Source organism: Eubalaena glacialis, chromosome 19, assembly GCF_028564815.1.
Source record: "Eubalaena glacialis isolate mEubGla1 chromosome 19, mEubGla1.1.hap2.+ XY, whole genome shotgun sequence".
Lineage (NCBI taxonomy): Eukaryota > Metazoa > Chordata > Mammalia > Artiodactyla > Balaenidae > Eubalaena > Eubalaena glacialis.
In genome coordinates this window covers 44689169-44713294 of record NC_083734.1, presented here as the reverse complement: position 1 = coordinate 44713294, position 24126 = coordinate 44689169, and the positions used below count along the sequence as shown (strand labels likewise).

Genomic DNA, 24126 nt, shown 5'->3' with positions numbered 1-24126 from the left:
CTGCATTGGCAGGTGGATTCTAAACCATTGCACCACCAGGGAAGTACCTAGTGAAACTTTTTAAAGTTTGCTTTGTGAAATGGCACTTTTTTTCCCAAACTGCCCCCTTGATCTTTGTGGAAGATGTTATTATTCCAGCATCCAAACTTTCCATTTTTTTTTTTTTTAAAGGATTCAATCTTTTCCCCATTTTACAGGCCAATTCAAAAATCTAATAGGAGATCTTTAATTCCCCTCCAGGAAGGATGGGGACTAACGGTGAGCACCCCTCCGTGCCCTTCCAGGGTGTGAGGACAGGCTTAGGTGGGACGTGAACACTGGCCTACGTGATACCAAGTTCAGGTCGCGTTCTGTAGGCTGTGCAGCCTTTTCCCAGCCTCAAGTCTGTGGCTCTGTTATCTGGTTGGTTAGTTGATTGGTTGGTTGGTTGGTTTTTGTCCCTACATGGCTGTCCTTCTGACCCATGACCACTTTACCTGACCTCTAAAATGACTTTCTTTTTGAGTGTGTGATAATTAGTTGTAATTATTATTATTCCCAATGACAAATCTTAAAGTCAGCACCCAGCCCAAAGTGCCCCATACCCTTCCTGGTTGGTAATGGATTGGAGAGTCTATCATCCTGTTACACAGAGTTGGGGTCATTGGTCATGATTTCCTGGTTCTCACCCACCTTAAGTCTATAGACCATTTTTCTGTCTGCTCACAGTCTGGAAGTTTCTTGTAATTCATCGCCGCTGGCTTAGCTCTCTTTTCCTGGAGAAGTTCAGTGTTATTTTTATGCTTGGAGAGTTCACTGCGTTCTCTACCTTCCAGTTTTGTTTTTTAATTAGAAAACTACAGAGAAGTACAAAGAATAACATAAGAAATACCCATGCCCTTTCCACCCAATTTTAATAAATATCAACCTTTTGTTATCGTGTCAAGTTTTTTCATGCAAGATAAAACATGACAGATAAGTTAAAAGCCCATCTTCCTTTCCCAGGCCTCCTCCCTCCTTCCCTAAAGGCAGCCACTCTGATGAGTTCAGTGGGTATCCTGCCAGTTTATGTTTTTATACTTTTACTACAAAATATAGTATTGTCTTGAGTTTTTAAATCTTTGTAAATGATGTGTCACATGAAAGTAAGTTCCTTTCACTCAGTATGGGTTTTGAGATCTAATCATGTTTAAACCCGTGCCCAGCACTGTTCTAGGGACTAAGAATACAACTGAATAAAACAAACTGCTTTCCTCATGGATTTTCTATTGTGGAAGGGTGGAGAGGCACCTGTGGTATGAATGGGCCACCATTTATTTGTTTATTAATTTATTGGTGGCCATTGGTTTACTGTTACAAACAACATTGCAGAGGACATTTCTGTATGTCCCCTTGTACATATGTCCTGTGTACTAGTTTGCGAACTTTTCTTAAAGGGCCAGATGGTACGTTTTTTAGGCTTGCGAGCCATATGCTCTGTCACAACTACTCACTTCTGCCCTTCTTGAAAGGGGCCTTACATAAACAATATGTAAATAAATTATTTATGAACACTGGCTTTTCATGATTTTTACCTGTGATAAAATATTCTTTTGGGACTTCCCTGGCAGTCCAGTGGTTAAGACTCCGTGCTTCCACTGCAGGGGGCGAGGTCCCTGGTCAGGGAACTAAGACCTCGCATGCTGCGCAATGCAGCCAAAGAAAAAAAATCTTTTGATTTTTTTCCAACCGCTTAAAACATGTAAAACCGATTCTTAACTCAGGGTGCACATATCTTGGCCCACAGGCCAAGCCTGCAACAAAGGCATTACGCCGGAGCCTTTAAAAGGACACTCCAAGCCCAGTTCCAGATGAAAACAGGAAGTGTGAGTGGAAGCCGCTCACCCGCTCTGGCCATTGAGAAATAACTGGGAAAGCCTTTAGGAAGCTGGAAGGATGAGTAACAGCTAGGGGGGTCTCTGGAGCCAGGGTCTTTGCCAGATCATTTCAGTCTGACTCAGCCTGCATGTGTCAGGACTGGTAACCGGCCTTTCTCTCTGCCTGGTCTTTATTCTCTCATGGGTGGGGATGAAGTCTGGATTGAGCCATCATCCAAGAAGTACATACAGCTCTCTGAACAGGAAGATAGTGTAATAGGAATGATGGGGGCTTGGGAAGGCTGATCACAAATCCTGCCTTGCTCTGCCCCCGACTTGTTCTGTGATCTAGGGCCTTTCGGTTCTCTGAGGCTGTCTCTTGTCTATAATGGGAATAATCCACACTTGGTTGATAGGATGAAAGACACAATTGTAATGGAAGGTGCCTGGCATATAAGAGGTGTCCGGTAACTGCCAGCCAGCATTCGGATTTTCTCTCTATGGAATGGAGGCCAGAACACCTCCCTGGTCAGGCAGTTCACTTCCTCTGGAAGTAGCCCACCCCATCCTCCAGCACCTCTGGCAGTTAGAAAGCTCTTTCCTTGAACTGAAAGCTGGCTAGCTGGGCTTCCACTCCCTGTCCCACTTCTAGCCCTTGAGACCACGCAACAACCCTCTCCTCTTGACCAGACAAAATGGCCTGTTTTCTTCAAATCATTATCTCAAGTTCTTTCACCATTCTGGCCACCCTTGTTAGAAGTAGCATTTTCTGAGCCAAACCTCTGACACACTTGGACTGTAAGTGAAAATTAAAGTTTGGGTCTAGAGCTGGCCTGGTTATGGGTGAGGAAGGCCAAACATTGGTCAAGAGATTCAATGGTGGGCAATTCCCTGGTGGTCCAGTGGTTAAGAATCCGCCTTCCAATGCAGGGGATGGGGGTTTGATCCCTGGTCAGGGAACTAAGATCCTACATGCTGTGGGGCAACTAAGCCCTCGCCCTCTAGAGCCTGCACACTGCACCGAAATACCCTGTGTGCCACAAGGAAGATCCCGCGTGCCACAACTAAGACCCGACGCAGCCAAATAAATACATAAATTTTAAATAAATAAATACTTAATGAATTTCAATGGTTAAGAGTTTAAGACTCTGGCACAGGGCAGACCTTGGCTCTGCTATTTTTGGGCAAGTCAAACTCTTCAAGGTCAGATTCATCTTCTGTAAAAGGGGAAATGGTTCTGGTACCTTCCTCATAGGCTTATTGAAAGCAATGCATTTGCCAATGTACAGGGCATGCTCTGCACAACATCTGGGGCAGGCTGGGTCCTCTGGAGGTTCTTAGGGGGAAGGAGAGGAGGCATGTTTGTGAGACCTCTGCCATCCCCCCCACAGTTCTGTTAAACCCACCCCTCTCCTCCCACGGAGGTGGGCGCAGAACTGGGCTTAATAGGGGCATGGTGGCCAGTTGCCTGGCTTAAGGTGGAGTTGGGGGCCAGGGCTGCCCTGCAGGACCAGGGACCAGAGGCAGGACGTGAATTGATTAGCAGGTGAAGGCCCTGCCAGCTGTGGCCACCAGGGGGCACCCCCGCCCCAGAGATGGCCTGGCCCAGTCAGACACGCCCACTCCTCATCCGAAGAGACTCTGTTCTGGCCCATCGTGGGGTAGAACAACGTTCTGTTGGGACAGAACGTGACAGTCTTGGGTGCGGTTGGTCAGACTTCCCCAGGCAGACCCCATGGCCTGTGGAAAACTCTCAGGCCCAAGGCAGAGGTCTGGATTATAACTCTGACTCTGCTGCCCATGACCTTGGGCAAGCCTCTTCCCTCACTGGCCCGGTTCACAGGGTTGGAACGGACTCCAAAGTCCCTTCCAGCGCTAACAGTATGTGGTTCTCGGGTTTGAAGCCGGCTGGTTTCTTCTTTCTCACCCTAGCCCTACTCCACTCAGGGCAGCACACACATGCCCGCTGGCAGTGAACCTGGCCAGGGAAGCCACCTGTCCCATACCCTCAACTCCAAAGCACTGCGACACTAGGGGGGAGGAGCAGTGTGGGCGGGAGGAGGAGGAAGGGCAAGGTCAGGTGAACCTGAACCGAGAGCCTCAAAGGGTCTTGCTTCATTTGGGACAGACATCCGGTTTCCTCTGGTCTCTGCCAGGATTCCGGGGGCTTAAAGGAATGAGTCATGGGGGGGATTGGGGAGTTCCCAGCTAACCAGTTCGGCACAGGAACCAGGATGATGCCTCTCAACATGTGGCGTGGGGACAGGAGGCAAGACCCCAATGTTCCTATCTCAGGCCCCTGGCCCCTCAAGAGGGCACTCAGAGAGGCAGCCTCTGGGAATTGGGGGGATAGAAATAGGGCAACTAGTTTCTTCCTTCTCAGAATTGGGGGCCTAGGGAGCAGGTGGCTTGAGAATCCCAAGGGAGAGTGGCAAATGGGACTGACCCAGGAGATGTGCCAGGGGAGGGCAGGAGGGAGGGCCCTGAGGCCTAGGCCTGCCTCTTCCCTGGGGTCGACCAGACTCCAGCCTCCCTGGCTTTTATCATTGGCTCAGCTTTTGTTCAGCGGTTCAGTTCAAACACTCTGGGGCAATTCAGACCTGGGTGGGGCTGAGGGGAGGAAGGGAGTTTGAGGGGGGCAAGACGTCAAAGAAGAGTCAGAGATTCCACAATTTCACAAAACTTTCGCAAACACTTTTTTTGTCCCACCCGCCCCCCCCCCCCCCGCACATTGTCCTGGACACCAAATTTGCATAAATCTTGGGAAGTTATTACTAAGCCTTAGTCGCAGCACCAGGTAATTTCCTCCCAGGCCTCCATGGGCTTGTGTATAAAGGCCCCTGGACCTGGTCCCTGACAGAACCCAGAACCTACAGACCCATCCAGACCCTCGGCTGAACCTGCTGCCCAGAGCCCCATGAAGCTGATGGGTGAGTGTCCGGGCCCCAGGAGGGGAGAGCTGCGGGGGCCGTAGTGGCAGAGGGCAGGGTCCCTGGGCTCCCAGAAAGGTCTGCACGTCTCCTGAGCCCCCGTCTGCTCCCAGCCCTGCAGCTGCTGCTCTGGCACGGTGCACTCTGGACGGTGCAAGAAGCCACCCCCCTCGGCCCTGCCAGCTCCCTGCCCCAGAGCTTCCTGCTTAAGTGCTTAGAGCAAGTGAGGAAAATCCAGGCTGATGGCACTGAGCTGCAGGAGAGGCTGGTGAGTGAGGGCAGCCTGCGGAGGGGCGGGGAGGGGATAGAGATGCTGCAGCAGGGGGCAGGGAGGAAAGAAGTTGCGCAGGGCAGAGCTGAGGGGAGAGAGAGAAGCAGAGGGAAGCAAAGGGAACCGTGGGGAAGACGGCATCAGGAAGGGACATGGGATGGGAGAGGAGAGACTCAGGGGAAATGGGAGAAAATTAGGAGAGGCAGAGCCCTGGGCGGCTGGTGGGGAACTGGGGGAAGAACCCCTAGGGGACAGTGCTGGGAGGGGCTGGCTGGGGGCTTGGACGGAGGAACGGGGCTGAGAAGCGTGGCAGGACGTGGAGGGAGGGGAAGATGTGGATGTGGAGAGATGGGGGCACTCGGGAAGGAGGAGCCGCCCGGCTCTGCCAGTGCCCCTCACTCAGCATCCTTCCCATCCCCAGTGCACCACCCACAAGCTGTGCCACCCTGAGGAGCTGGTGCTGCTTGGGCACTCTCTGGGCATCCCCCAGGCTTCCCTGAGTAGCTGCTCCAGCCAGGCCCTGCAGCTGGTGAGTGTCCAGAGGGGAGAAGGGAGATGAGGGGACGGGCGGGAAAGAATGACCTGGAAGGCTCCCCAGTCCTCCAGGCTCCATGCTGGGGCCCTGAGGGGAGCAGCCCAGGCAGCGTCCCCTGACTCTCCTATCCCATCTCCCAGACAGACTGCCTGAGCCAACTGCACGGCGGCCTCTTCCTCTACCAGGGCCTCCTGCAGGCCTTGGCGGGGATCTCCCCAGAGTTGGCCCCCACCTTGGACATACTGCAGCTGGACGTCACCGACTTTGCCACCAACATCTGGCTGCAGGTGAGTCTCTTCGGGAGCAGCAAGCGTTAGGGGCCCGGACCGAGCCGGTCCTCAAAGGTGGTGCTGCCAGCCTGGGGACCCCGGAGTTCTCTAGGGTTGAGGCAGGAACATTCTCAGTGGGCTGGATGTAGGGAGCTACCACCTCATCCCAGGACCCTCCCCCATCCTCCCTAGTTGAGGGCATGAGGCGGGGTCACTGGACCTTAAAGAGACCTGGGTTCGGTCCTGGCTTCACCATGAACCCTGGATCGTCTACAGCCCATCAGCCCTTCGCCTTTCCTCCCTGTGCTAACTACCCACTCAGCAGGGCCTGATTGCTGACCTCATCTTCCCCCACAGATGGAAGACCTGGGGGTGGCCCCTGCCGTGCAACCCACCCAGGGCCCCATGCCGACCTTCACCTCGGCCTTCCAGCGCCGGGCAGGAGGGGTCCTGGTTGCCTCCAAGCTGCAGAGCTTCCTGGAGCTCACGTACCGTGTCCTGCGCTACCTGGCCGAGTCCTGAGCAAAGCCCTCCCCCTCCAGTGTATTTATCTCTATTTAATATTTATGCTTATTTAAACCTAGTATTTAAAGACGGGGAAGACAGAAAGGAGCCCCAGACTCCTGGGTCCTTCCCTGCACCTCCAAGTTTCATTCTCCCGCCTGTAGCAGGGAGAAAAACTCCTGTCTTCCCGTCCCCTGGACTGGGAGGGAGTTGGTAAATACCAAGTATTACTTCCTGTGACTGCTCCCTGCCTGGCTCCGTGGTGGGCTCTGGGGAGAGCCACAGCGAACCCCTACCCTGAGGGTGCCTACCTCGGGGGCCTTGGAATCATCGGGAAGTCTCCCACGTGGGAGATGAGACAGCCCTGTTTAATATTTAAACAGCAGTGTTCCCCAACTGGGTCCTTGCACCCCTGGCTCTGGCCTGACTTGGCTGCTTCCCTTGAGTCCCCTTTGCCTCGGGCACGAAGCCCATCAGAGGCAGCCGGAGCCGGGACGCTTGACCCTGGGGTCCCGCGAATTTGCTGGGGAATCGTTTTAAGATTTTTTTTCGGGCACGTTTTGACTCCTTGTGTGGGGAGCCCAGGCATCAGCGACGCCTCTTGTTTTTCTGGATGCGCTATAGACACCATCAGGCTAGTGGCGCCTGCCCCACCCCGCCGGGGTCAGGGTCGGGATTCTGACTCCTTTTCAGGCTGGGCAGTCGTGTCTCTGCCTTGCTGGGTGGGACTGGGAATGTGGGAGGGAAAAGATGAGGGGGCTCGTGTGACGGGGTGCGAGAGGGACGCCCGACTGTTCACCTTCCCCCTCGGCCCCCACTTTCTCATTGTAGCCAAACTTCACCATAATAAAGTGTTTGTCTCCAGTAAATGTCCTTCCTCCTTCTTGAGTCCAGCTGGTGCCTGGCCAGGGGTCGGGCGGGGAGTTGAATGGAGGGCGAGGCCCGAAGGAGGGGAAGAGGAGGTGCACCCACTGGGTGCAGACACTGGGCCGGGTGCTAGGATATGGCAGTGAACAAGGCAGGCGTGGTCCCTGCCCTCGTGGAGCCACCGCCTAGCAGGGAGGACAGAAGGTAGATGGGTCACCCGTACCGGGAGAGGAGAGAGTAGGGTTGGGAGAGGGGGACGGGGGGGCTCAACAGTCCAGACACAGATGGACACGGGCCTGAAGTGAGGGAGGATTTAACATGTGCACAGGGCTTCAGTTTACCATCTTCCATAAACCTGCACCCATCCATGCTCACAGCTGCCCACAAAGATAGAATTATGAAGGGCCTTTTACAGATTAGGAAGCTGAGGTCAAGGTGACAGCTTGGGTTGGACCCCAAATTCCAGGCTCTGCACTTCTGTCCCTCGTCAAGCACTGCCTCTGATCTGGCAGGGAGCCCGCAGCCTTCCTACCTGTCTCGGGCCTCATGGGCTGAAGAGGCCTGAGCTCACACCTGGGGAAACCGGAGGGGCCGCTTCACAGCACAGGTTCAAGACAAACCTCTCTGTGCTCTCAGCTGAAGACGCATGTATGCTTCCAGGCTGCCACCACCAGACCAAGGACGTCCAGATGGCCAACCAGCCCCCAGGTCCCCTCCCAAGACTTCCCCATCCTCAGCTCCTGAGTCATTTCCCACTTCCCTTCCCCATCTGGTTTCTTAGAAGCAGGGTCGGGCTGAGTGGGGCTAGAACCCCCAGCTGCACGGCTCAGGGTCCCCGCCTCTCTAGTTGGTCCTGAAGAAATGGGGCTTGGAGACGAGCAGGCAAAGAAGGGTTAAACAGAGTTCCTGCCTTCATCCCCCCTCATCCCTCAGCCCCTCACCCCTCATACCCCCAGTCCTCTTCTGGAGAGGAAAGATCCAACTCCGGGCCAGTCAGACGCTGGGTGGGGCTTGGCCGGGCTGGGGAACATCAGAACAGGACACCCTACCCCAGCACCAGCGGGGCCTTTAGCCAAAACCTCTCCCTTTTCAGAGTAAGTCTGACTTTGCGAGGTGGGGGGAAGCGGCAGGCAGGTATGAGGAAGGGAAGCTGCTCCCGCCGCCCTGCCCCGCCCCTACTGAGTGCACAAACAAGGGACCCTGAGCCCAGCCCTCCTCTGGGCACCCTCCCGCTCCCTCCACCACGGACTGCACGGGTCCAAGGCGCGGAGACAGCATTCCCCACCCCCATCGGACACAGGCACCGAGAGCACCAACAGCACCAACAGGCACAGAGGGATCCACGAGGTCTTTATTTACAAGCCAGCGAGGTGAACACACCTCGTGTAAAAAGAGATAATATATATATACACACATACCCTGCACCTATCAAGTTCCCCGGAGGTAAACCCACTCTTGGAAGCGGGAGGCGCGCACAGGGGTCGGGCGGGAGGGCTGCAGTGAGACCGCCCTGAGTCGAGGAACCAGGCTGCTCACACGCATCAGGTACTGGCAGTGGGGAAGGAAATTATGAAAGAAACTGGGAGCCGTCTTAGAGGTCAGGAGTCAGGAGCAAGGGAAAGATCTGGAAACCGACCGAGGGCGGTTACATCATGTGGATATGAGCAATGATGTCTCATCTTTCCACACGTCCTTTTCTGAGGCGCCCGGGGCTGGGACCCTCCCTGCCAGCCCCTGCGGTCACTCCAAGCCCCTCAGAGGGCGGCAATGGCTTTGGCAGCCACCTGGCGGCCCAGGGGCAGGCTGAGGTCCGTGATGGCCAGAACCACCTTGGGGCTGGACATGGCTGACACCTTCACCAGTTCCGATACCTGTCAGACAGACAGACAGCTGCTCAGCAAGGTAATGGTGGGTGCGATGCCCAGGAGGAAGGAGCCCTCCCTACTGGCCGCCGGACCCCAAGCTCTCCTGAGACTTGCTGACCCGCTCTGAGCTGGAGGGTGGGCCGGCGGGCCCGGGGGCGCGGCACTCACGGTGGTAAAGGGCATGAACTGCAGGATGCTGCCTCGGCCGCCCTGCTCCAGGCAGCCCACGCAGTCCTCCATGAACCACTGCACAAACTGCGTGTGGGGACCGGCGGTCCGAGACCCCAGGATGGAGGAAATGAGCAGGAACAGGTTGGCTGTGAGGAAAGGGTGGCGGGGGAAGGAGAAGAATTCCATGAGAAGGGTTTGCGAAGAGGTCAGATTCTGGGAGAAGAAAGAAGTGCTAAGGGTGTCCCCCCAAATGGGGATGTCAAAGAGAGAAAGTACAAAGGAAAGCTGGGGGCGAGCCAGAGAGGGACGAGGTGGGGGCCCGGGGGAGACAGGAGAGCTGGCAATCAGGGGAGACGGAGGGCCGAGGGGAGGAGGGTCAGGAGCAGGGGTGGGAGGACTCACCCAGGACTCGGTTCAGCGGGTCCCTCATGTTAACCGTGTGGAGCTGGGAGGCTGACAGGGAGCTGCTCATGGACCGGTCCGCTATGGGGCAAGTGAGGGGGCACTGCGGCAACGGCCTCCTGCGTTCCAACCGCCGCCCACGGGAGCCCTCACCTGTCGGGGGTGGAGGGCCCGGCCGGAGAAGATGCTCGGGTCCTGTCACACGGGCCCCAAATACAGACTTCCCCACAAGCAGGTAAGAGAGAAGAACTACCATCTGGTCAGCACCGCCAGGTGCCAATCTGCGGGCTGCATATGGCTGAAACCGCCAATCCTCACGTCTCCATTTTATAGACAAAGAAGCTGAGACTAAGATTTGCTAAGTAACTAGCCAAAGGTCATAGCATCTTTCCTCTGTTCAAGTGCACAATTGGTCCCCTAGTCCCTAAAAGACCTCAGAGAAACTTCTAGGCTCAGGAGAAATCTCTGGAAACAGGAAAAATTAAATCCCACGGAAGAGCCCTTAGCAGGGAGAGGCGATGACATCTAGGGAAGCAGGTGGAGTCAGGGTGCTCTCCAGGCAGGAAGAGTGGGGAGCAGTCCCAAGTACCCGCCCAGGCCTGCTCCAGGTCTCGGGGCCTGTTTCAGGGGAAGGAAGGCCAGAGCTGTGAGTCAGTGGCACAGACTGTGCCCAAGGCACTGAACTCATTGCCGTGAGGAGTGGGGAAGGGTCAACTATGCACCCCGGGCTGGGATGGGATCTGGGCAGAAGAGCTTCAGCCCGTAGGGAGTGATCCACAGCAACCTCTGGTCGCTCGAGGACAGGAAACAGAGCAGCTGTAGGGGACAGAATGGGGCAGACTCCTACCACAGCCTCTCCGACCAGCCAGCGAGATGCAGAGCAGCTCTCAGAAGGCGTGAGTTCCCGGGAAAGGAAACAGCCCGCCCGGCCCCTGTCCACACACTCACTGGGACTCGAAAGGATATTTGCATCTTCCTCATTGGAGCTCAGCAGTCGCATCAGCTTCGAGGGCTGCATGTCATCCAAGGGGAAGAGGCTGATGTAATCCTGGGGGGCAGGAGAGCCACTGTTACCCACAGCTGCATCCCCAAATCGTCCAGGACTGGGAAGAGGGCTGGAGCTCAGTTCGGAGTCAAGCCCCCATAGGCCGCAGGCAGCATCTCCAGGGGGTCAGCTTCCCTCTCCTCGCCCCTCCCACTACCTTAGGGAGAGACCCTCCCCCACAGTCACCCCTGACACAGTGGCCCAGAGGCAGGGACCACGCCTGGCTGCCTGTGCCCAGGACGGCGCCTCTCACCAGAAGAGGCTCAGTGAACATCCGCTGAACAAGCACAAGGGCAATGAACGGGGCAAGGGGCCCCTATCCTACCTCGATGTCTTCACGCTGTCTCTTCTTTTGGCGGGAGGACGCCTGCACCTTGTGGGAAGAGTAGGAACTCAGGGCACACCAGACGGCCAGCCTGGCAAAGGGGTCCAGGAAAAGGGGGTAAAATCAAAGAGGCCCCAACGCGGTTTCTGTGCCCACGCTGATCAGGCCCCACCCGACAGGGCTTCCCCACAGCCCAGCTTCCTGGGTGGCCCAGGCAGGGTGCCCCACTCCGGGCTGGGGGGACTTAAGGCTCTCCACAAAATCCTACTTGGCGAGAGCGGTGCCAGGGGGGTCCATGAGGCTGTGCCACTTGGAGGAGTCGGTGAGCAGGCCAGGCAGGATGTGGCCCAGCAGGACCAGGGTCACTTGCTGCATGTCCAGACAGAAGATGGAGTAGAGCAGCTCCACCGCCCGTAGCGTGTGCTCCTTGCGCGTCTCCTTCAACAGCTCCTGGATGGACAGGGCAGAGGAGGGCCGAGGAGCTGAGGGCCCTCAACGTGGGCAATGACGTCCTGCAACTCCCTTCAGACCCCAGGAGCTCCCGAGGCGAGGACCGGCCTCTGGAGTCCAAGGAATCTTCTCTGCATTCAGTGGGCCTCGCAGAGAAGCCCGGCCGACTGGGCTGGGGGTTGGGAAGCGAGAGGACCAGACCACGCTTGGTCCTGTCAGGCGTTTTCTCAGCTGTCTCCGGCGGTCTGAGGACGCCTGCTCCCCCCAGCCCACCCCCACCCCCGACCCCAGTACCTTAATCAGGTTGTTGCAGAACCAGTAGACGCCTCCCATGTGCAGCAGGGTGTCAAAGATGTGGATGGAGCGACTGTCCACCCATCCCTTCTCCAGCACCTTAGCAAATATGTCCGTCAGCACCTCCTTGATGGGTCGCTTGGGGGGCAGCAGGTTCCAGTAGGGCATGGTGTCCATGCCCGTGGACGGGAACTTGATCTGTGTGGCCGTCTGCTGCAGCACATCCGCACACATATGCTCCAGGATGGAGCTCATGATCACCACCCTGATGGGAGGAGGGAGGCGGGAGGGCCTGTGGTTCAGGCAGCAGCAGGTTCAATAGCTGGGGTGGGGGCAGGAACATGCAGGCCCGACTCTTCCCAGCACTCGGATTACGGAATTAACCCCATTCTATGCTGAGGGAGGAGACAAGGGGAAGTTGCAAACCCCTAGGAGACCTGACCCCACGAGTCCTGCTCCGGCACCAGCCTACGGGGGGGGCGGGGGCACTTGCCTCCCCCAGGTCATTCTAGCAATATATTCATACTTTCTCTCACTCTCTCTCTCCAACTTCCTCCATCCCCCAGGCCTGGGCCCTGACAATCCTCTGGCATAAATAAATACAATCACTTCCCTCTAGGCTGAGTGCCTGCAGGGGTTCCCCACCCAGCCTTGGCCTCCCCCCAAAGTAACTGTTACTTCCAGGACAGGGGCCCAAGGGCTGCCCCACAAGACTTTTCCCGGCCGTTGGTAGCTGGGCAAATGTAAGTGTATATCCAGGAACTTTCTCATGAAGAGTCTTCGACAGTGAATGCAGGCCTGGGCCTGAGCGCTAACCGTTCGGGGAACACTGGGTGGCTCTGGGAAAGTCACTATGACTTTCACGGCCACTATTTCCACCTGCATGATGGAGCCACAGATTTCCCAGATAGGAGTCAGGGTGCTTAGAATGGATTACGTCATAGAAAACAGTCCATTACTTTTGCGGGGAGGATGATGAGGGAGGGGAGGAATAAAGAGGAGGCGAGGGAAAAAAGAGGAGATGTCATTTTACAGATCCTCCCAACCTCACTTCAGCTCAGTGTTTCCACTTCTCTTAAAAGACATCCTGATGGCTACCTTGTGGGTCATCACTCATAACTCACTGCTTGGTGCATGCCCACGTTCATAGCAGCACTATTCACAAAAGCCAAGAAGTGAAAGAAACCCACGTGTCCATCAACCAAGGGATGGATAAGCAAAATGTAGTATATACATACAATCCAGCCTTAAAAAGGAAGGAAATTCTGACACATGCAATGACATGGTTGAACCTTGGGGACATTACACAAAGTGAGATATGCCCGCCACAAAAAGACAAACACTATATGATTCCACTTACATGGGGTACCTAAAGAAGTCAAATTCATAGAAACAGAAAGTAGGACGGTGGTTGCCAGGGGCTGGGGGAAGGACAGGAAGGGGTGTTGTTTAACGGGTCCAGGTTCAGATTTACAAGATGAAAAAGTTCTGGAAATCTGTTTCACAACAGTGTGAATATACTTAACACACTACTGAACTGTACCCTTAAAAATGGTTAAGTTGGTAAACTTTATGTTATGTAGTTTTTACCATATTGTTTTAAAAAAGCTTATTGGATGGGCAAATGAACCAACACCACTGAACTCAACACAGCTGAAGTCGCTAGGGAGGTCCTCGAAGTCCCTGAAAAGCCCAGGCAGGAAAATGGCACAGAAGATAGCTGGGCCTGGAGGGGCAGGGCAGGGCAGGGAGGGGGTGGGCAGGCCCAAGGCCTATAAAATCTACAGATGGGCTCACAGTTCCTTAAGAGTGACAGAGCTGAGATAACCATTCCGTTCTGGCAAGCCAGCGCCCCAGGACTCGAGCTCTTTGAGGGCAGGAATCATCGCCACGCGGGGTCTGTAGTTCTGGCGCACACACAGCAGGTGCTGGATAGTAACTCCCGGCACAGAGACACACACTAAGTGTTGCTGAGTCAGTGAGTGAAGACGTGACTGAGAACGTGAGTGAGGAAGAGAGTGTGCAGGCGAGCGGCACGTTTGGGAAGGTAAGAGAAGAGGAAGAGAGTGGTTTCTGGAGGCGCTGCCTTCTCAGGACAGACCTGCAGAGTTCCAGAAGGGAGGGGATGGGCCACTGACCTCTCGTTGTAGAACTGCAGGGTGTTCTCGCTGTACAGCGGCCCTGCCAGCTGGCGGATCATCTGCAGCGACTTCTCACGCTCGTCCAGCCCCAGCATCCGCACGTGGGCCACAAGCCAGGCCACAGCACACACTGCCAAGCTACACACCTTCCCCTTGATGTTATCGGTGATTTTCTAGGGGAGGGGAAAAGGGTGATGGGGCCACCCTCTCCCCTTCCCTGGCCACCACTTGCCCCGGCCTCCGTGGGCAGCTCAGCGCGGCAGTGGGATCCAGAGCCACGTTCCACGCCTCTTTTCACCACAAGTTTGATTTTCCCCACGTTCCCTGTGGGGGAGGGAGCAGCTAAGACTATGACTACAGAAAGATCAAGAGCCACACACAGCCTCCTGGATTAAGGGCCTTTTCGTTCTTACGAAATCTAACAAGCTATCGAAGACTGCCTCTGAGTCTCAGGGAAGAGAGAAGGCTGCTGGAAAGGTGGGGCTACCTGGATGGACTCAAAGGCCAGCACCCCATTCTCCCAGGCATTGAGGATTTCCAAGATGGCCGCCGAAATGTTGAGACAGGCTTCATGCCACTTCATCTGCCTACAAGAAGGTGGGAATGGCAGAAAAATCACCACTGGGGGGCGTGGGATGGGCTGAGGGAGAGGGTCTGGGCCCTACCCGCACTACCACCCTTGGAGTGGGCGCCCAGGCCACTGACACCAGCTTTATCTCCGAGGAATTGTTGAGCAGAGCCACCAGGGACTCCACTTTGGTGGAGTCGGGCCGGAAGCAGGGGTGGTCAGGGTTCAGGATTTTTCCCTCCTCGGGCATGCAAGTCTGCATCCAGGTCTCAAAGAAGAACACCTCTCCTCCCGTGTTTGACTCGGACAGGATCACCTGAGAAAGGAGGGGGTGGGGAGGTGCAGCACCCTGCACCTGGTTTCCTGCCCAGTGGCTTCCCCGCTCCCAGCCTGAAGAACTGGGGACAAATTGGTCTGAGGGAGAAAGACGGGGCTATGCTGCCACCTAGTGGTGGGTGTGGAACTGAAGGATTCAGGACGTGACAAGGGGGCATCTATTGACTTGGGGCGGGGGCATCTAATTTCTGCAGCCAGGAGAACTGGCTTGGGACACTGACAGGGGGCGGGGTAGGGGTGTGAGGTGGGGAGAGTTATTGGTTGTTACCTTCCCCTTTGTCCCAAGTGCCCCAATCCTGACTGCTCCCCGTCACTCACCTCTGAGCCATAGGTCTGGGCCACGTGGCACAGCATGAGAAAGGAGATGTCAAAGAGCAAGGCTCGAACTGAGGCCGCCTTGGCTGTGAAGGATGAAAAGGCTGACCCCCAGCCTAGGGCAGGGGCCCAAAGGCCTTGTCTGGGTCGGGAGGGGCTCAGGATCTGCCTCGAGGAAGGTCAGGGACCAAGTGGCTCCTTCAAAGCTCTGAGGCTCAGAATCCTTTTCTTGAGTCTCAGTTGGAACATCATCCCTTCCTTGGAACCAAAGACTTCTGAACCCTCCTTTCCCCCAACACCTGACCAAATCGTAACAGGGGATGGAGAGAGACAAAGGGTGGTTTGGGAAGAATGTTTTTCCCAGCATGACCCTCTTTCAAGGCTCCCCAAAAGCTTCAGTCAGCCATCCCCAGGGGAGAACACAGCCTCCCCAGGATGAGCAAAAGCGCCCACTTCCCTCCCCTGTTCTCTCCCTCCACACCCCTCCTTCAGCACCACTGGGTCTGGGGGCGTGTGGAGCTGACTTACTGCTTTCTTCAGTGCGGTGTGTCGTGAATTCGTTCAAACTGCAGAAGGAATGGAGACAGGTCGCATCAACCAGGGCAAGGGCTGGGCAGTGGCTGGGGTCAGGGGCTCCGCCCACTAGAGTCTGAATTATGGGTTCAACTTAAAAGGAACACCATTGCTACAGAAACAAGAACTCTTTCTATTTGTAAAAGATTTCCAAGGCCTAGAGAATGGCTCACTGAATGGAACAACCTTCTATACATCAAATTCCAGGTCAATCCAAAAAGTCAGCAGAATTTGAGAGTCCCTTATTAATAAGTGGGTATGAACACAATCCCTCCACCTCTGCTGTTCAACACCTCGTCACCTTGCCAAACACCTCCACTCCATCCTCAGCTGAAGAGAAAACAGCACTTCATGTCCAGAGAATGGGCCCTTCCCCCAGGTCTCCAGCTGGGATGCTCTGCCTTGGCATCTCTGGGGAGACTCAGACCCCAGTGCCTCGCCCTTATTCTGCCACCTCCTCCTTTGTTTTTTGCTTTCGTCCTTTTTAATATTTATTTATTTATATTTGGCTGTGCCGGGTCTTAGTTGCGGCACACGGGATCTTCATTGCAGCATGCAGGATCTTTCAGTTGCGGCATGTGAACTCTTAGTTGTAGCATGTGAACTCTTAGTTGCAGCATGTGGGGTCTAGTTCCCTGACAAGGGATCGAACCCGGGCCCCCTGCATCGGGAGCACAGAGTCTTAGCCACTGGGCCACCAGGGAAGTCCCCACCTCCTCCTTCACACATGCCTCCCAGACCCCGGTCAGGGGCTCAGGCTTCCTTACTTGATGAATTTCCGGGCAAAGGACTTAAGCTTCCCAGTGGCCGCAGCAGCAGCCAGCAGCAAGTCCAGGCTCTTCCCAGACAGCATGTGGCCCAGGACCCCTAGCAGCCCCTCCGGGGACTTGGAGTGGTCTGCATCCATTGTCTGGGGACAAGACAGGAAATCAAGTCCTGAAGGACACTGAAGACCCCCCAGATACAGCCTAGCCACAGTTTCTCTCTCTGCATGTCTCCATTAAACGGGATACCAGGACCTGCCATTTAATCGACATCTGACTCCAATCTGGAAATCCGTTCCTTAAATTCTTTGCTCTCCGATCCATTCCTCTCAACTAAACTGGGACGATGGCGCTGGAGTCAGGATGGGCGAGGTCTCTGCTGTGCGATTCAGCATTGTTTCCGCACCCACCACAGCGCCTGCCTGACCAGTGAAGCTCAACAAACACTTGTTTCCAGGGGCGCTTCCCTCACCTTCCCCCTTTCTCTACTTCCAAAGTAACCAGAAGAGAGAGAGGTCCGTGGCCTATTTACTTATCTGGAAGAAGAGGGAAACTGGAAAGAGAGGAGGCATGCCCCTGGTGGCAAGGGAACAGCGCACTCACTTTGAGGATGTTGGTGACGGTGGGCTCCGCGCGGAGGATCAGCCCGGGGTTGGGCTGGATGTTGGCATTTTCATCTGATTTCAGCTGGGGTGCGTGCTCCCGGTCTGCTTTGCTGTGGCCACAAGAGAAGGTAAGGGAACAGAGATGAATTCCTGACACGCTCCTTAGTCCAGGCCCAGAAGCAGAGGCACAGAGAAGGCGCGAAGCACGTAAGCACCACTGGGCTCGGGTGACGCTTATGAGAGTGCGTCCAGTATCGCAACTGCTTCAAATCATCTCTAGTCATTACATCTATTTTGAAAGTTCATTTAAGACTGAAGGAAGTTTTACAATTTCTACTTCGATCACAAAGGAAGGCGAGAGTTAAAGCCCTAACAGTGCAAAACCCTGGTCTGCAGAAATCAGCGTCTCCTGTCCCTGGTAACCCTAGGTGTGGTTCCCGTCACCCACACTCAAACCCTCGACAGGAGGGAAAAGGCACCCAGCAGCCCAGTCTGGACATGAGGCAGGTGGTCAAGGGGCCCTTCGGCCAGCCCGGGAGCTCATACTTACCGCTTGGCCATGAGGTTGTTCGTACTGGCTTCAGACAGAAGCCCCTGCTTGCTACATTCTTGGAGTAGGAAATTTGTACAGTCACAGCTGTGAGGGAAAAAGATGATGGGGGGCCTAGGCATACTGCAGGGATTACTGAGGGGGAGCCGTGAGGCCCTGCCCAACATCCTCCCTCCTTTAGGGTGAAGAACATTTTGAGGGCCTGAGGGAAGGGAGAGGGGCTTGGGCGCTCGGCAACCACGGGGCTGCTGCCTCCTGCCCCTGCCGAGAGGAGGAGCAAGGAGCCGGTCCCCTGGTGCTGATCTGGCACAAAGAGCAGGGGAAGAGCCAGAACTCCTTCCAGTACAGCGAGGTGAGCAGGGGACCTCATACTTGCAGCGCTGGTCAGCTTTGTCCAGCAAGGGTGTGAGCTTCAGCAGGAACTCAAAAGCAGAATTGACATCCTCAGTAAAGTCCTGCAAAGAGACAGAAACTGCCATCTGGCTTCCAGGTCCTCCGCTCCACCCATGGCCCGTGATGCAGGCTCACAAAGACACCCTGCTGGGTACAACAGCCTACAGGCCGGCCGTGCCCACTGCTGGCTTCCAGCGACTGGACAAGGACAGCATGGGGCATCACTGCTCCCTGCCATCTCGGCCCTGGTCATCTCGGGCACTCTCGCCTCCAGAGCAGCCTGGCTGCCTTCTGTGCATGGATGCCCGCAGATGCTCAGGGGATACCCCTGCTTCCAGCCTTCCCCAGCACAAGAACGCACTACCGCCCAGGTAGGGCCAAGTGACCCTTCCCTTGCCCTTGTTTCTCCAGAGCTGTAACAAGGATTCACCCGTTCCCATGCCAACTCCCCATCTCATTTCTTTAACTTACCTTGTCCCCATGGGAGTATTTCTTCAACTTCACCAAAACCTGTGGAATCTAGAGGGTGAGGCAGGGGGAAAAACAGGAAGCTCAATTTCTTCTCTCTTTCACCCAGAACGAAAGGCATCCCTTCCGTCCCCCTGCTCTGGGTTTAGACAGGAACACTCCTGCCCTGGAAGTGAAAGCACTCAAAGAGCCAAATGAGAAAGCTGACGTCTACCCAAGCGCCCGCTGCCCTCAGCCTGCAGGGCCCAGGAACCCCTCACTTCCGTGGCTCAACAAGGAAATGCTCTAAGTGAAAGTGGGCTCCCGGAGCTGCCCCGTGCCAACATGGCTGATGACCAAGCTCCCAGCACCTGTGGGCCAAGACATGGCAGAGGCCTGCCAAGAAGGCTGAACAGCCCTGGGACCTTCAGGGAACATCACCGAGGGCAACTTGTGCTGGGGGACCTGGCAAGCTGGGCATGAAGTCAGCGGGGAAAAATGCGGGGCAAAGGTCCAGGGTGTCTCCGCTCTTCCTGAGAACCATCCTGAGACTGGCTCTCCGTGGCTCCCACGTCCCCGGTACCTTCAGGAAAGTGAAAGCTGTCCACTTGAGCTCCCCCGTGCCCTCAGGAGACTCGATGAGGCCCACGAAGCAGGCTTTCCAGATCTCCAGGACAAAGAGCGGGGTGGGGATATGCTGTGGGAAGACCCAAGGGAGAGCATAAGAGGGCGCCCCCCCACCCTCCCGTCTCCTGACCCCCGGAGGTCAGTGGTTCACAGGCGGGCAGCACAGCCACCTCCCCGACTCTTGTGCAAGAACCAGGGACAGCAGGTGACACGGCAGAACCATTCCACCTGACGGAACCATGCACGTTCCACCACGAATTAGGAGAAACCCTATTTCTCCCTTGAAAGACCAGACGATCCTCCCTCCCGCCCCCGCACAGCCGGCCCGCCCTGGGGACAGAGAAGCAGCCCTGGCCTCCCACCTGCATGCGTTTCACCATCATCAGCTGTTCCACCAGGGGCTGCGTCTCGCCGGTCAGGTTCATGGTGCCCTCCAGCAGGACCACTGCGTGGACGGTGGGGAAGCCAGTCTTGTGCAGCTGCTCAGAGTGCACGGACAGCATGGTGGGGATGCTGAGGGGACACGCAGGGACAGCGTGCGGGGGGTGAGGAAGAGTCGGAGAGGAGGTGAGAGCAGAGGGGTCGGGGCCAGAGGCCACATCTTCCCACCCATACCCGGGCCTTTGCTCTCTCCCGTCACCGGATCACCCCGGGAGCAGGTACCTCCTAACGAGCGTGCCACACTGCTCAGCCTGGCTCCGGAGCTGGGGGTTGCTGAGGCTGGCCAGGATCTCCCCAAGCTTCAAGAGACAATGCTCGATGGCAGTCCAGGAGGCTGGCAGAGAAAAGAAAATGCAGAGAATGATGGGGAGCAGAGGAGAGAGAGAGAGACTGGCCCCAAACTCCTTGACTTGGCCCCCATGGGCCCACAAAAACCACGCAGGGAGGCTTCCCCCGAGGATGGCGTGGAGGCTAGGGGCCTGAGGGCAGCATGCACTGTTTCCAGAGGGGGGTGAGCACCAATGATGAAGCCGCTAGAAACGATTCCCAGAAGCCCGATTCCTTAGGGGTCGCCCACAGCTGACTTCAGAGACTAGGTACGGCAGAAGACAGGCAGTGACAGAGAGAGGCCCAGGGGGCTTGCAGTCCAGTGGCCAGAACAGGGAGGTGACCACAAATCATTTCGAGAGTGGGCCAGCCTTGCAAGCGGCCACCGCTCTCCACCCCAGTCAAGCCGGATTCCTAAACAGCCTTCTGTGTTCACCTGCTCCCTGGCTGGGCCTTTGCTCTCGCTGTTCTCCCCTCTGAAAAGCCCCTCCTACTCACCTTCTCCCCTCACACTCTCACTATCCTGCGAGTCTATGTTCAAGCCCCAGCTCCTTTAACAACTTACCCAACTGGTCCAACCCACTGACCTCTTACTCCTAAATGCCTGAACTCATGGTCTATACCACATAGTTTGGCACTTATAAGTCACTTATCCTAGTTACACTTCCAGAGGGTCAAATGATGAATAATGGCACCAACTAGCCCATTAACCTCCATGTAGCATAGGGGAAAAAAAACAAAAAGATAAGACCTGAGATCCAATAAAATTAAGTTAAAAATTCATTCATTTTTCAGCCAATAAACATTTGTCAAGCGCTCTAAATAGATAAACTGTCAACATAGCCCATTTTTACATAGTGATCATCTTTCTGGACTTTTCATAGCCAATAACCATATTTTGAGAAGTAATAAATATACTAATCCTATAACAAGTTCTTCAACCAGGTCCTAAAGACCTGGGTGTAACCCATTCCAGCATTCTCATTACTGGAGAACAAGAGATCCTTAGGTAGTCCCAAGCCTCATCAGCAAGACCGTGGCCTTCAGGCCCTATGTCCAGAAATACCCGTGTTCCCTCCCACCAGGTGATCTGTCTGATCCCGGGCTCTGGAGGGTTCCAACATTTAATATCTGCACTTGAGTCGAGAGGCGTATGGCTCAACAGGCCTGGCAGCAGGCAGGTACTGCATTTAAAGGGATGTTTTAGGCAGCACTCAAACACAAAAGTTATTTGCTTTCAGATGAGTAACATGGAGACAAACACAGCGATGGATGGTGTGCTTGTCTTGTCCTCTCGTTTTTTCCATGTATATTATGTACTAGCCTTGCTCCCAACTAGCATGTACACTTGCTGAGGGCAGGGACCCTGCCACATGCCCCTTCGGTAGCCCCCCGCCCCCACCCCCAGCACCTGGCACAGTGCTGGGCATACAATAATGCTCAGTAAATACCTGTTGGTTGATTGGCTCGGGTGCCACCCTGCCCAAGTCCCTGGGATGTATGCAATGCTTATGGGGAGAAAAAAAAGGAAGTGGGATGATTTCAGATCCTCCTGGAAAAAAGTGAGATGGCATCCTGCCTCTCCCCTCTCAATTAAAGAACCGGCTATGGGAGCAGTGACAGGTGGGGCTCAGGGAACCAGGGGACATACAGGCCTCCTCTAGTTTGGCGATGTGGAGCAGGGCCCGGTTCTTGGTGCTGCTGAGGGTCTTCTCCAGGCGCTGCAGGCACATGGCAAGCTGCTTCTCACCAGCCGCTGGGGTGCCAGCCTCCAGCCCCTCCCGGAGCCGCTCTGCAGAGGCTGCGGTGCAGCGCAGCAGCCAGTGGAGGGCGCTGAGAAGGGCCCGGCACAGCCCGATGCACTCCTCCGCTTTGCCGTGACAGCTACCGGGAAAGGATGCAAAATCTGTCTTTGATCCAAAGGCTGAAATCCGACCCACACCCATGTTCCCCAGAGTGCCTGGCACTCCCTTACTAGGGAAGAAAGTTGGGAAGCTTGCAAAGTCCTGGGGAAGACTGCCCTGTTGGCTTTCACTGGATAAGATTTCAAATGAGCTACTCCAAATAGAGAAGAGGCACTTTAGTCCTAAGGGAGTAAGTAGAAAAAGATGTGGATGGGTGGGTGCAGACGAGCAGGTGGGAAGAAGTGTGGGAACCAACAGAGGTGGTCTGAGCCTATATGCCGGGAGCTTCTCCTTTACACTAAGATAATGCTGGAAGGTTGTGAGCTCCTTATCCCTGCCATTACCTCAGTCGGTCACAAAACATGTCCATGATATCCAGCAAAGCCTGGACACACAGGTCCCGGGAAAAGTCATCAAACTGTGGAGAGAACAGTGGCGATGCGACGGAGTGTCCCAGTCACCCCCCGGTCTCACACGTGAGGCAGTTGGCACATTCAGGAGTCCTGCTCATCTTTCCTCCAACCCCAGGTTTCAGACTCGGCAGCCTTTCAACATTGGAAATTGGCTCCTAATTGCCAGTGCCCACTTCCCAGTATCCCCCTCCCTCTAATGGAAGGCAGCCATGCCAGCCAGAGGCATGCTGTGTTGCCTGCCCAGCCACAGAGGTCACTCGATCAGAGCAGTCAAGGAGGTGGGGCCCCATCTGTCACTACCATATCTCTGTCCCCCTCATCCCCCATCTAGCTCGTGAATGGCTATGGTCATACCTTACTGATAGCTGTGAGGACAGAGGAGTAGGACACCATCTGGAGGGAAAGAAGAAAGATAAAGTTCAGACAACTGGTGTCTGAGAGGAACAACACAGTTGAGAGGAACAAAACACAGACACTTAAAGTTGCTTCTAAAATCTCAACCCCTTCAAGAGGCCTTCCACAAGCCCAGAGGCAGTAACACCAGGCACTGTGCCCATCCCTGCTTCCATCAAACTCACTAAGATTGATAGCACCAGCATAAACCCACTAAGAAGATGATATGGGGGTATTCAAAGGGGCCATGTTTCATGTTCACCTGCCACACACTGTCCACCATATAGTACAAGGTTTGACTGCTGGTGGGTAGAAGAATGGACACGAGTGAGGTCATGTTACTCTACTCCTGCAACTCCTACCAAGGGTGATTTTATCTGGACAAGAACTGGAGACATACGAACTGTTCCTGCAATGAATAGGTAGTAACTCCACTTTGAAATAGGAAGTGAATTTCAATACACATACTCATTCTCTAGGATACCTCCAGGACACCACCCAAAGCTGAAATCCTTTCTCGGTGCTCCAAGTAATCCCCTTAGACCCATCATTACACAGTGGGTACCTGCTGCCCCCACCAAACTAGGAGCTCCTTGAAGACAAGGGTGCTTAGGGAGGGTGGGAGGGAGACGCAAGAGGGAGGAGATATGGGGATATATGTATACATATAGCTGATTCACTTTGTTATACAGCAGAAACTAACACAACGTTGTAAAGCAATTATACTCCAATAAAGATGTTAAAAAAAAAAAAGACAAGGGTGCTTTTACTCAGTGACCACCATCGACTTGTTAATGTTTGTAGAATGAATAAGTAAAACACACCCTTAGATCAATATTTCTCAAAGTAGCTTCCAAAGCTGCACTGTCCAATAGGGAAGCCACTAGCCACATACGGCTGTTTAAGTTTAAATTAAAGTTAAATAACATTAAAAATTCAGTTCCTTAGTCATAGTAACCACATTTCAGGTGCTCAACAGCCACATGGGGCTAGTGGCTGCTGTATTGGACAGCGCAGATATAAAACACTTTTATCACTGTAGAAAGTTCTATTGGGTGATGCTGTTCCAAAGGGTCCTCAAGATGTTAAAAACTTTTACACATGCACACACATACACAGAGCTCCTGTGTGATATGAATTTGAGAAACCCTGAAATAAACATATACAAAGAGCTTTCTTTAAAGGGTTCTTTCAGTAAAGAGCTTTCTTTACTGTAGGACTGCTCTTACCCATAATAATATACTTGTATACAATGAGACTCTCTAAGATCACTGGAGACGAAGCAAGCAATATTTTTCCAATTTATCTGACCAAGGAATCTCATTTAACTAGTATCTGCAAAACACATTTTGCAAAATGCCATCTGAACAGCAAGATCCCTGAGAACAGAAATAGTGTTAAATGTATATGTTTCCCTAGAACCTAGTCTGGGGCCCACCACATAGTAGGACTGCTTTGGTTTGATGAATTCTAGTAACTAGCATTCTGAAAAAATTTTACCTTAACACACATTTCTATTAGTAAAACCTATTATCACCATTATAAGATTGGAGATATAGTTCAAAA

The 24126-nt window shown here is 54.4% G+C and overlaps 2 protein-coding genes and 1 non-coding gene across 10 annotated transcripts in view; 1 reads left to right on the top strand and 2 right to left on the bottom strand.

The window, feature by feature from the left end:
- Positions 1–4752: 4752 nt before the first annotated feature.
- Positions 4753–6362, top strand: CSF3 (colony stimulating factor 3). Its single transcript, XM_061176938.1, has 5 exons — positions 4753–4765; positions 4879–5033; positions 5458–5565; positions 5712–5858; positions 6198–6362. Exons 1-5 carry the CDS (start codon positions 4753–4755, stop codon positions 6360–6362), a joined length of 588 nt encoding a protein of 195 aa, XP_061032921.1.
- A 2190-nt stretch (positions 6363–8552) lies between these two features.
- The window catches only part of MED24 (mediator complex subunit 24), a 32438-nt gene continuing 16864 nt past the window's right edge, over positions 8553–24126 (bottom strand). For 3 of the 8 annotated variants that reach the window (XM_061174943.1, XM_061174942.1, XM_061174944.1), the window contains 24 exons: positions 22522–22560; positions 22099–22172; positions 21502–21734; positions 21302–21358; positions 19746–19857; positions 19445–19595; positions 19039–19152; positions 18480–18527; positions 17988–18070; positions 17616–17702; positions 17064–17175; positions 16464–16606; positions 15652–15689; positions 15127–15209; positions 14610–14788; positions 14392–14491; positions 13902–14077; positions 11764–12028; positions 11288–11469; positions 11020–11110; positions 10598–10697; positions 9650–9802; positions 9245–9393; positions 8553–9082 (listed from right to left, as the gene is read on the bottom strand). In XM_061174943.1, coding sequence (XP_061030926.1) covers positions 8966–9082; positions 9245–9393; positions 9650–9802; positions 10598–10697; positions 11020–11110; positions 11288–11469; positions 11764–12028; positions 13902–14077; positions 14392–14491; positions 14610–14788; positions 15127–15209; positions 15652–15689; positions 16464–16606; positions 17064–17175; positions 17616–17702; positions 17988–18070; positions 18480–18527; positions 19039–19152; positions 19445–19595; positions 19746–19857; positions 21302–21358; positions 21502–21734; positions 22099–22172; positions 22522–22560 — 2886 coding nt within the window. In that variant the 3' untranslated portion in view covers positions 8553–8965. Of the gene's footprint in view, positions 9083–9244; positions 9394–9649; positions 9803–10597; positions 10698–11019; positions 11111–11287; positions 11470–11763; positions 12029–13901; positions 14078–14391; positions 14492–14609; positions 14789–15126; positions 15210–15651; positions 15690–16463; positions 16607–17063; positions 17176–17615; positions 17703–17987; positions 18071–18479; positions 18528–19038; positions 19153–19444; positions 19596–19745; positions 19858–21301; positions 21359–21501; positions 21735–22098; positions 22173–22521; positions 22561–24126 lie in introns of those variants that run through there. The other 5 variants (XM_061174946.1, XM_061174945.1, XM_061174947.1 and 2 more) reach the window with 5 other exon arrangements.
- LOC133081011 (small nucleolar RNA SNORD124) lies at positions 15288–15391 on the bottom strand. Its single transcript, XR_009698686.1, has one exon. It is a non-coding gene; the product is annotated as a small nucleolar RNA SNORD124 (small nucleolar RNA).